General features: G+C 56.2%; 1 protein-coding gene across 1 annotated transcript in view; it reads left to right on the forward strand.

Annotated features, from left to right (window-relative positions):
- The first annotated feature begins 260 nt into the window (after positions 1 to 260).
- Positions 261 to 12,294, forward strand: part of LOC112104246 (corticosteroid 11-beta-dehydrogenase isozyme 2) — a 52,653-nt gene continuing 40,619 nt past the window's right edge. Inside the window, exon 1 of the mRNA XM_024196465.3 lies at positions 261 to 513. Coding sequence (XP_024052233.1) covers positions 261 to 513 — 253 coding nt within the window. The remainder of the gene's footprint in view (positions 514 to 12,294) is intronic.

Here is a 12,294-nt window from a genome sequence, read left to right on the forward strand (position 1 = left end):
CGGGCCAGGGCTCCCGCAGCCGGCGGGGGGAGAGGCTCCGCGGCCGGCCGGGCTCTGGCCCCGGGGGCGCCTCCGCGCCCCGGCCGCAGCCAACTTGGGGCAAGAGCGTGTCGGGGCGCGGAGAGCCAGCCCAGCCCGCGGGCCGGCTCCCATTGGCAGGGCAGGGCCGGCTCCGCCCTCTCCCGGCCGGCCCCGCTATAAGTAGGTGCCGTGGCTGGCCGCTGTCTGTGCCGCACGCCGGGCACCGCTGGCCCCGAGCCATGGAGCGCTGGGTTTACGGCTCGCTCTGGCTCCTCTTCGCGGGCAGCCTCCTCCTGCGACTCTCCCGCTCCCAGCTGCTCCTGCCTCGGGCCCTGCTGCACCTGGGGGTGCTGGTCCTGCTGCAGTACCTGTGCCAGGCGTGCCTGCCTCTGCCGCTCGGCGCCGCCCTCACCGCCGCCGGCGGCTTGGCCCTGGGGCGCGTGGCCCAGGGGCGAAGGCTCCCCGTGGCGGGGAAAGCCGTCTTCATCACAGGTGAGTGCGCCTGGCATCCGTGCCCAGGGCTCAGCCTCCCTCCTCCCCGGCGGTTAATGTTTAATCGGCCTGTTGTAGCTGGGACGCCTGCTTGTGCCAGGAGCTGGGTGAACTTGTCTCCGGTCAGCGCGTGCACCTGGCTGCAGTGCCGGGCGGGTGATTCCGTGTGTGTGTTTGTGTGTGTGCACGTCGGTGTGATGTCAACGGCACGTGTTCACACCAGGTTCCTGCACAAGGGCTCCGATGTCCTGTGGAAAGGGCCCACCCGGCCTGTGCAGCAGAGCCGTGGTTCTGAAGGCTCAACGTGAGATGGGCCGGTGCGGATGCCTGCGGTGTGGCGTCCTGGATCTGCACGTGGCTTGGTCGTGAGGGCCCTGGTGATCCAGCCCACTGGATGGGCTGCTGCCGTGCCTGGGACGGAGGGAGGCAGGCTGCCCCTTGGAGCAGGATATGGGGGTGCGTTCGGGGTCCGCTTGGGGGCTTTTCTGCCGTCAGAGGGCTCCCCTGCTGGTGGTGGTATAGCTCGACACCGGGTGTTCCTCCCAGCACCCAGAGTAAGTTACACTTGTATCGCATGGCCCCTGACTGGTCCTGAGGGCGGGAGGTGGGGACAGTAGCTGGCCCCACTCCGTGGGCAAGGCCTACCACTGGCTGCCCCATAAAACACCTTCCTTCCACCTCCTCCTGCACTCGGCGATCTCTGCCTGGCCCAGCAGAACAGACAGTCGCCCCTTGTCCCGGGCTCCTGCTCTCTGAGCTGGGCCAGCACAGCTGGACTTGCACTTAGAAGTGCTTCCCTGGCTGAAGGGCTGTATGTCTACCACACAAAGAAAAACCCGCGGCTGCCCTGGGCCAGCCGACTTGGGCTCAAGGGGCTCGGGCTGTGGGGCTGGGTCTTTGCTGTGCAGACGTCTGGGCTTGGGCCTGAGCTCAGAGACCCTCCCACCGTACAGGGCCTAGAGCCTGGGCGCAACCCGAGCCCGGGAGTCTCTGCAGCAATGAAACAGCCCCGCAGCCTGAGCCCCACGAGAATTGTTCCTCGAAGATGGTGTCTCCAGTGTGATGCTGGCACGCTGCCCCACAGCTGTATGGCTGGCTAGCGTGGGGCTGGGCTGCTGCCGGGGATGAGTCTCTGGCACTTCCCTCTTGCTCTCTGCAGCCTGGTGGGCGACTGGTACTACATGGCTGTGCTTACCTGTCTGACGGTGAACACCGTGAGATGCCTCTTTATGGGAGAAGGTGTGCACCAGTGAGGAGGGCAAGGTCATGGGAGCCTGGGCACCTCGGTCCTAGCTCCAGCGCTGCCCTTAGCTAGCTTTGTTAGTGAATCTCCCAGGGCCTCTGTTTTCCCTTTTGTAAAATGGGGCCATTCATGTGCACACCCACCCATGCCCCTTGGAGAGTGCCAAGCCATCTATTGTAATGGCCAGGGCTTCCCTCTCCAGGGGCTGGCAGGGCGGGCCGAGGTAGCCCTCCATGAGCACTTCCTGGCTTCTTGGATCCTGATCCCTCCTGGAAGGAGCCTACTGACTGATGCAAATCACGATACGCTCCGACAGGGCGAGAGCCGTGGTCCGGGAGCTGGTGGGATGCTGAATGTTTGGGCGGGTACTTCCCAAGGGAGCAAGGCCCCTCTCCTTGCAGGAAGAGTGGGGTTTGCTCTTTGGCTGTTTCCAACAATGGCAGTCTGATGGGGTAGAGGTCCCGCAGTGTCTGGAGTGGTGACGGCCTTGCCAAGAGAGGAAGGTGGGAGTGGAGGAGAGAGGGGGCCTTTGGGAGGAGATGAGGCCAGAGGGACTTATCTGGGATGGACTTGGAGGATCAGAGCATGACTCTCGGGGACACCTGTACTCCAGAGGGAGCTACAGAGCTCAAGGTGAGAGCCGACAAATGCAGCAGGTGTGAATGATTCAGCTGAGTGAAGGTCGAGGCGGCAGCAGATACAGGCCATGCTAGGGAGGGCAGAGCAAGCGTGTTCTTCGCTGAAAGCCGCCGTGCGTGATCTGCGTGTGCACACGTGCCGTGTTCCTGGGCACATGGATGCTCGCCTGCATCCGACATGTGCATGTCTCTGCCGGGTCCCTTGGCATTGCCAAAGCGCCAGTGACTCCAACTCTCCGATGCAGCGTGCTGACCTGGGATGCAGCAGAGCATGTCGAGCAAGGCCTGTGTGTGGCACTGCTTATATAACTGGTGAGTCAGTGAGTGGAACCAGGTGTTCTTGCCCCAGGGCCTGGAAGGGACACTCCGCAGGCCTGCGGCGTTTGCTGTTCGCTGCCGTTTCCTTGAGGTTCCAGTTGCAGCTGGTGACCCGGGTCAGTTTGTGGCTGTGCCCTGGCCCGGACCTCTTTGCAGGGGCAGATGCCAAGTGCTTCATTCAGGCAGGACGGGCATCAAATCAATTTAGCATTTGCATAATAAGTAGCCCCATTCCCTGGTGAGTTAATTCAGGGCCCACTCCTGGCAAACAGGTTCCGGCTCTGCGTGTGTCACTCCCTCAGCCAGAGGCACCCAGTCCCCAGGAAGAGGTGGGGGCCTTTGTGTGTCTGACCCGAGCCATGGAGAGCCATGTCTCTCCCCCGCCCCATGCCCTGGGGGCGGGGCGGCCTGAGGCAGGGGAGTGGGGCTCCTCTCTTCTTACACAATGCTGGCCGCAGGAGCGTGTGGTGTGCACAGCCAGCCTCTGGCTAACAGCCCTTGTCTTCGACCCTCACTCGCTCAGGAGGTTCCCATTGGGCAGTGAGTTCCACAAGTTACCTATGCAGTGTGTAAAAGCAGGATTGTCGCTACTGTGGGTGCAGCAGCGCCGGCCCGTGGTTCAAGTGGCATTCACAGTTTATTTCCAGGAGTACCCCACTTTTTGGACCCCTGTTGCAGGCTGTGTGAAAGCTACGAGAATCTGCGTTTTGCTGCTCGGTGTTGCCGCGTCATGGGCTGATTCAGACCGGAGCGGATAGACGGAGGGACTGCTTGTTTATAGAGCATTTTTAGAACACAATAGCTGTGTAACCCAATGGGAACGGGTGGTGAAAGCCTCTTCTACTGGCTGGTCCACAAAGCGGAAAGCCGTTCCTCCTGCAGCTCAAGTGGTACGGCTCTGAGCTGGGACTCTGCCAGACTCTAGGCCGTGCTGCTGATCTCTGGGGGATGTGTTTGGGGGGGGGGGGGCTGTCACTCACAGACAGATCTCTTTAAAACCGATTGTTCAAACCAGGATTGGGCAATGGTGGTAGCCGACTCCAGGGGTTCCTGTGGCCATCCCTCCTGCATGTTTGTTTGGGTCATGGGGGCACCTGCTCGAGGGCGGAGAGGCAGGATCCACGCAGGTGGGAGGGCAGAACTGGCAGATGTGCTGCAGGCAGGTCGTTGCTCCTGGCCCTAGTCGGGTTCCAGGCGTCCATGGGCGGCTGCAGTGTGTTTTGGGAAGCGAGCGAAGTTAGCGGCACCCTTACGGGGCTGTCGCACCTCCTTGTGTTTAGCAGTTCTTAGTCAGTAACTTGTAAGTGGGGAGCACCGACCTCAGCCCTGGATGCGTGGGGGGCCCGGCTACTGATGTCTCGGCTCCGAACGAGAAGGGTGTGATAGGATGGGACTGGCATGCCCCGTGGTGGCAAAGGAAGCGTTAACTCTCTTGCCCTGGGAAAGAGCACAGCTCTTTGCCCTGATTGCAAGGACACTGAGGGGGCAGGGAGAGAGGAGCTCCGTCCTCCCACTCTGGACAGGGGAATGGAAGCCCTGGGAACAACCACTCCTGCGAGACTCCTGGTTTAAGCTCAGGAAAAAGCTGTAGGAGGCCGGGAGCCCAGGGAAGGGCTCTGGGAACGGCTGAGCTGCTGCCCTAAGTGGGCTCAAGCTAGCCTGCCAAAAATAGCAGTGTGGACGTGGCAGCTCCAGCAGAGACTCGGACTCGACACCTGAGCTCAGCCCCAGATGGCCGCTGGGCCTGAGATGCTGCTTGATGGTCATGGCGGCTGCGTCAGGACCCACTCAAAACGATGGCAGGTGAAAGTCAATGTTGATCGATTGCAACGCAGTGCACGTTGGAGGGCAAACGGGAACTGCTCAAACACCTGGCAGGGTTTGAAACGAACCACCAGAGGTGCTGGCCAAAGGTCCCCTTCAGTCTCCTCTAGCCACAGGCGGTTCACAAGAGCTGGCCCAGTCTGGAGTCCGGCCAGGCCCCCGAATGCCAGCAGCAGCAGTAGCACTGATGGATGAGCTGCTGCTGTCAGTGGCTGGAAAGTGGGCAGACGTCCATTCGCATCCTCCTGGACACCTCCAACATTCCACATGGTCAATACAGAACATCAGTGCCCTTGGCCATTTCCAGTGGCTAACTACTCTGTGGTTTAAAAATAAATAATAATTACTCCTTATTTCTGGTTTTAATGTGTCTACAGGGCCGGTGCAAGGAAGTTTCGCGCCCTAGGTGAAACTTCCACCTTGCGCCCCCCCCCCCCCCGCCCCGCCGCCCCCCCCCCCCCCCCCCCCCGGGCCCCCCCCCCCCCCCCCCCGGCAGCTTCCCCCCCCCCCCGGGAGCTGTGCAGCAGCTCCCCACCCCAGCTCACCTCTGCTACGCCTCCTCCCCGAGCACACCGCCCCCGCTCTAATTCTCCTCCCCTCCCAGGCTTGCGGCACCAAACAGCTGATTGGCGCCGCAAGCCTGGGAGGAGGGAGAAGTGGAGCAGCGACGGCGTGCTCGGGGAGGGGACATAGCAGAGGTGAGCTGGGGCTGGGAGCTGCCGCATGGCTCCCCGGGCCGGGGGGGTGGGGAGCTGCCACGGGGGGGGGGAGGTGTGCCTCAAGGCGGGCAGGGGGGAGCTGCTGCAGGGCGCCCCCAAATCTTGGCGCCCTAGGCAACCGCCTAGTTTGCCTTAATGGTAGCACCGGCCCTGTGTGTCTAGCTTCAACTTCCAGTCACTGGATCAGGTTAGACCTTTCTCTGTCAATTGAAGTCTGTTATTCAATATCTGTTCCCTGTGCAGGTACTTACAGACTGTCATCAAGTCACCCCTTAGCCTTCTCTTTAAGCTAAACAGACTCAAGGAGCTCAATCTCTCACCTATACGGCAGGTTTTCTAAGCCTTTAATCAATCTTGTGGCTTTTCTCTGAACCCTCTTCAATTCATCAACATCCTTCCTGAATTGTGGGCACCAGAACTGGACAGTATGCCAGCAGCATGTTCCCCAAACTGGTGGTAATCTCTATCGTAAGATTTCACCAAGCCAGGAACAAATGTCCTTCCAAAATACTATACTAGTTATTATGAAGCCACAGACCGTCTCCCTCAGGCCTTGCCCCTCATGCACAACCCAGACAAACCAGACTTTATGATGAAAGGCTATTAAAACCAAAGTTCATCGCATCTTAGGTTCTTCCAGCCCCAGAGAGGCACCCACTCACCCCAGGGCAATATGGACTTCAGGATCTCACCAAAAAAACACGCTGATGCCAATCCTCTAGTAAACTAACCTATTAACTCTTTTTATTACTAAAACCTTTTGTTTTAAAGTGCATCGTATATATTACAGTTGATTTCAGAGTCTGTAGATCAGTACAATAGCAGTGATGTTAAATCTGCTAGCTTGCAATACGTCTTTCTGGTTTACCCAAAAGGATGGTCCTCAGTCCATTGTTCAAAGCTCTCCTGGTTAGAAATCACAGCCCAGAGATGTGGGGCAGGAATGAGGCTGGGAGGTGATGTCACCACCCCACCCCCAGTCCATGGCTCAGACACGGTGCAATGCATCACATGCTGAATCATGGGGTTTCCATTGTCTCTGTGCTCTGAGGCATCTTCGGGAGGGGCCACTCAGGGGCATGCACAAGGGGGCGGGGAAAGCAGGGGCCTGCCCCCCCAATCAGTGGGGGCACAGAACTCCTCTGGGGCTGGGGTGGGGAGATCCAGCTCTACCGGCCCTGGGGCTGTGGCAGGGAGAACTAGCTCCTCTGGCTACAGGGGGCACAGAAAGTGCCTGTCCATATGCAGCCAAATTTTTAGTCTTGTGCATGCCCCGGGTCCACTGGAAGAGTTGATTCTCCTTAATGCCCCATCAACACCTGACTGGCTAGTCTTGATGTCAATCTGTCTTGTGGGTGTTACGCAGAAACACAACATCTTTAGTAACAAGCATGTTTAGAAACCATAACATTTCATATCTTCATACCCAATGACGGTTCACACATTTCCCTGAGATGTAATCTGTGGAACAGTGCTAACTTTTCCAATGATGCCTTACAAGGCATACTTCGTACAAGATTTATCGCAATTGTATAACAGCTGTGACAATATTCGTGAAGACGGTCCCCTTCCTTTTTATACAGCCTCACAGCGTATACCTACCCAGGTCACCCTGTCTTCCCGTTTTAAATATTGGCATAACATAGCTTTCTTCCTGTCTTCTGACACTTCCCTTGTGTTCCAAGATTGATTGAAAATAAACAAATGAATCTATGAGCAAATTCATCCGGTTACATGGAACTTTAACTGACCTCCGCTACATCAACAATGGGTGAGCGTAACCAGTGAAATAAGCGACCACGGGAAATGGTAGGTCTTCCATCTCTTGGAGTCTTCAACACTGGATGTTTCTAGACCAGGCTTAGCCAATCACAAATTACTGGGTTCAGTTCAGGGCTACCTGGGTGAAATGTAATGGCCTGTGATAGACAGGAGGTTAGAGGATCTAATGATCTATTGTATTTAGATGGAATATACGGGCCCAAAGACTAACAGGTGCTAACAAGACCCTGCCACTGTCCAACATTACAACGTTAAACAAAGCCCAGAGGCTGGTACATGGAGATCTCTGCCTGCTTAGGCCCATGGCAAACACAGCATTAAACGTCATTTAACCTTTTAGTAAAGATACAGAAGAAGGCAACCCAGTTAAAGTCTTTGAAATGTAAGGTGTTAAGTCAGGCTTCCGCCCTTGTTCCCTTTCCCTTTAGCTGGAGAGAGTCTTTAGAAGGAAAAAACCTTTGTCTGACAGTCCTTTCGCTGGTGTAAAGATAGGAATAACTGTCCTGTTGGGGCAAAGATCAGAAATTAGTAGAGGCGGGCTGGAGCTGTTGGTTTTGTTGCTGCTGTTAAAGTCCGATTGCATTTCCTCCAAGAGAAAATGCAGCTTCTGTCTCTGGTGTCGACTCTCACTTATACCCTCATGGCTGGCGAAACACAGGCCTGGCTCTGGGATAGTCTGACGTGGGGCTGCCTCCTTCTCTCCTGTGGAAGCTGTTCCGCTCTGGACTAGTAATGAAAGGATGATTGGAGCAGGGGGACCGGACCCTAGGTCTCCTGCCTCCCTGAGGGCCCTAAACACCAGGCTACAGAGTCCTTCTCTCTGGCCCAATGACTAGTTCAGTATTTCCGGAACAATCCGAGAGTGACTGTGTGAGACTGGTTCCTTAGCCCGGTGGTTTAGGAACCCACCAGGGAGAGAACTAAAAAATGCTGGGAAATCCCAACCTCCCCCACAGAATTTCAACATTGTTTAAACTACATTTTCCATCCAAAAAATGCTGTCGGAAAATTCCTGAGCAGCTCTATCTTCATGTCCCTTTGGGCCCCGACAGTCTCCTTTTGAATGGGCTCATTTAGCCTGCCCTGGCCAGAGGATTTCACACAGACTCTGTTGCATCCATCCCAATAACTGGTGGCTGAGCCAGAGCACATCTCTTGGACAGGCATCCGGTCCTGCCGACGACCCTGCCTTGCCCATCTGTTCCAATGGTGAATGACCCTCACTAGTCGAAAAAGGGCTTCTTTCCAGTCTGAACTCTGCTGACTTCAACTTCCACCCACTGGAACCTGCCTCCTGGATTGCAACCCTCTAGCGTCAGATCTGTTCTCCCTCTGTAGGTAATTATAGAGTGTGATCAAATTACCGCTTTACCTTCTCTTTGATACACTGCATAGATTGGGCTCCTTAAGTCATATGTTTAAGTGCTCCACTGAACTGTGTACTGAGCATTCAAGGATTTCATTAGCCCTCTTAGCCAGCATTGCACTTATCTACCATGACCTCCAAGTCCCCCCCCCCACACACACACACACACTGCTTTCCAGGGTACAGTCCCGATCCTCTAAGTGTGGCGTGTATTCTTTGTTCCTAGATATATGACCTTGCATTTGGCCATATCAAAATGCATGTCTGAATGTACTTGATTTACCAAACAATCCTGATTGTTTTGTGTCAACGACCTGTCCTTGTGTAGTTATCAATCTTTGTGTCAGTTGTAAAGCTCATCAGCCCTGATTTCATATCATCTTCCTGATCGCTGATAAAGGAATGAAATCTCATTGGTCTAAGAACAGCGTTCTGCTACAAATGTCCCATAACACATTTTCAGATCTATCCGATAGCATTATTATTATTATTTTAAAGTGACATTAACTGGATTAGAAACTGGCTAATACTTTAATCAAAATGTTACATGATGCTAAATCCTATGCCTCCCAGAAATCAAAGTATAGTGTAATTGCAGTCACTGTTATCAACCAAACTTGTAATCTCATTTAAAAAAAAGATATAAAGGTCATTTGATGAGACCTCTTTCCCATGACACAATGTTGACTTCTATTAATTATATTTCTGTCTTTAGTTCTCTATTGATACAGTCCCACATCAGCCTGACATCCAGCCCAGGAAACAAAATAGTGGAACAGCTATCTGGCCTGTAGTTTTAAAGAGAGGCACAAAATCAAGTAATTTTCTGGAACTTCCCCAGTTTGCCTACAATTATTAAATACCAACAGTCCGGGCAGCTCCTCCCCAATTTTTTTAAAACTCATGGTGCAAGTTATCTGGTCCTGCAAACTGAAGAACGTTTGACATTAGTAGATGCTGTTTACCATCCTCTTTAGTAACTGTTGGAAAAGCGTGTCCAGCAGAGAACAGAAACGTGGCTTACCACTCAGGCCCAGATCCCCAAGGGGCTCAGGCAGTGTCAGCTGCCTTGAAAATCCCTGTGCTGCACAGAACCTGAGCTCTGCGCCCAGGCTCGCTGTACGATGAACGGGGAGAGCACGGCACCTTAGATTGGGATCCCCAAAAGCCCTGCCGAAGCTAGCCCAGGGAGAGGGGCGTCCTTCTCAGAGGTGCCCTGCTCTGCTAGCAATCCCCTACCAGGAGTCAGGCTGCTTTGGTCCCCAAGCTGTTCTTGCACGAAATAACTTAGGCACCTACCTAACTGTTCTCAAAACGGCTGAGGAGGATGGGCGGGTCAGGGAGGGGCCTCCCTTATAACGTTTAGCCTAGTGATTAGGCCACTCCCCCAGGATGCGGGAGTCCCCAGTTCAATTTCCTCCCTCTGCCTGGTGAGGAGAAGGGACTTGACCAGGGGTCTTCCACCTCACAAGTGAGCCCCCCTCACCACTGGGTGAGAGCGTCTCTCCCACTCTCTCTGGCCCAGGTAATATTGAATTCAAGTGGAACGGCTTCAGCAAGAGAGACTGATGTCCGGGTATCCCATCGCTCAGTGGTTAGACTCCTGAGATGGGGGAGACCCCTTCAGACGGAGGAGGGACGGTTGTGGGGTCTCCCCCACCCTGGGGGAGTGCTCTAAGCCCTGGGCTGAAGGTTCTGCTGGAGGCAGCTGGCTCGCCCCGGCTGTTCTGTGCAGAGTTAGGCGTTCTCCCCGCACGAGGCCGGCCCTTGGAGAAGACAGGCGGAGGGATGCCCGTATTCACGTGGCTCGGGTGGGGGATAGGCGTCCCAACGCCTACAGTGAGGCAGCAGCGCATGGGTCCTGATGTAGGTGCCCGGGGAACCCTGACAGCAGAGCCGTAGCTGCCTACAGGGCTAGGTAGCAGCTGAGCAGGGGGTTCAGGGATCATCTAAAATTGGGACACAGCCCAGGGCAGAAAACATTTAAAAAACAAACAATGCAGCAGCCCCTTGAAGACGGTGCCCAGGGAAACTGCTCGTCCCTAGACCTGGCCCTGCTTGGGCACCTACATCCATTTGTGGATCATTCTGACCCTTCCGTCTTTTCTGCGTCGTTCTGACGATTCTACCTTCTCCATCTGGCACCAGGCCTCTGCGGTGTTCGAATTTCTCTAGTTCCTGAGTATGGGCAGCAGGGTAGGCCGCCCTCGGCCAGCCCTCTTTGGAGACAGCGCCCATTAAACCCTGCTGTGGGGGGTGATCAGCTGGGAGGGGGTCCAGTGCCGATTCCTAGAAAGGCTGAGCACTCGGGCTGAGGGCTGTGGTGGGCAGTGGGATTCCTAGGCAGATGGGGGGGGGGGGGGGGGGGGGGGGGGGGGGGGAGGGGAGGCGGGGGGGTTATGCTGAACTGGTTTTGGGGGGGGGGTGCTACAGATTGTTGGTGCCCTCAATAGCTGGTGCCCTGAAGAAAGGCCTGAGCGGGCTCTGGAAGTGGTGGTTAATGCTTCCTGGCATGGGAGACAGGCCAGCAGCCTGCAGTATCTCTCTGTTAGTCTGGATCTGTGAAAAGCGACCGAGTCCTATGGCACCGTACAGACTGACAGGCGTATCGGAGCGTGAGCTTTTGGGGGGGGGGACACCCGCCTCCTCAGACGCGCGTGGTGGAAATTTGCATAAATACATATGCAGGAGTGCTCGTTCCATCATTTCCCCACACCAGGGGCTCTTGCACCGTCTGAAACATTCGGTCCCAGCCGCTGTAGGAGACAGGAGGCTGGATGGACTCTCGGTCTGATCCCCAACAGCCGTTCTGAGGGATGGTAGCTTTCAGTGCTGCCTCAGTTTCCCTAACACTGCTATTTTCCTTGTATGGCCCTTCAGAGTTACCCATAGCAGCCCTGGATCATCTCCCCTTCTCGGTCCCCATTTTAACCCCCTTTTCGGACACCGCTTTAATTTTGGAGGGGCTGCCCTGGGCCTCCCCAGTCCCTCCCAGGAGGGGAGGCCACGGGGCAGCACTAGAGATGGACTCTAGGCACCCTGCCCCCAAGCATCCAGGTGACCCCCCCGTCCCACCCCTAGAACCAGCCCTTTGCAGCACGCTCCCCACCTCAGCCCATGGAGAGGGAGCTAACGCTGGCTATGCCTCCTGGTCCGATCCTGTGGCCTGGTGCTGCTGGCAGGTGGCTGTTATGTTTCAGCTGCTCGGGACAGAGGCGCTGCTCTGCGCCTTCTCCCTCCACGTGGGCCATGCCAAGAATTTGTTCTCTCCAGCTTGAGTTCACCTCGCCCATTTATCACTCAGTGTTCCAGACTTGAGCTGCGGCCAGGAGGCGCTGGCTCTGCGGCTCCCCCACAGACACACGCTCTTTTGTTCACCTGTTTCCCCTTCCCAGAATCAAACCTGACACTGGAGATCCTCTTCCTCCGGGTGTTCAGTGCCTGGCATCTGCACGGCCTCTCTGCCCCATGCCTGGCAGTCCCCCAGACTCGCTGCCCCTGAGCCATTCCCAGGCTGCCAGCGAGGGGAGTCCGAGATCGCCGTGGCCCGAGAGTGCACGTCCAGGCCCTGCTGTTGGTCTGTAAGGCTCCGCCTCAGCCCAGTTTGCCTGGTGCTTTGCCTCCCAGCTGCATTGGGGACGGGAGGTGATGCTGAGCATCCTAAGGGATTGTTACGGAGCACTGGCTGTTTAGAGATGGGAGCAGCGGCGGCTCCAGGCACCAGCACTCCAAGCGTGTGCCTGGGCCGGCAAGCCGCAGGGGGCGGCAGTCAGGCAGCCTTCAGCGGCATGTCTGCGGGAGGTCTGCCGGTCCTGCGGATTCGGCGGCAATTTGGCGGCGGGTACGCCGAATCCACGGGACTGGCAGACCTCCCACAGGCATGCCGCCGAA

Source organism: Terrapene carolina, unplaced genomic scaffold (genome assembly GCF_002925995.2).
Source record: "Terrapene carolina triunguis isolate 2854851 unplaced genomic scaffold, T_m_triunguis-2.0 Scaffold166, whole genome shotgun sequence".
NCBI lineage: Eukaryota > Metazoa > Chordata > Testudines > Emydidae > Terrapene > Terrapene triunguis.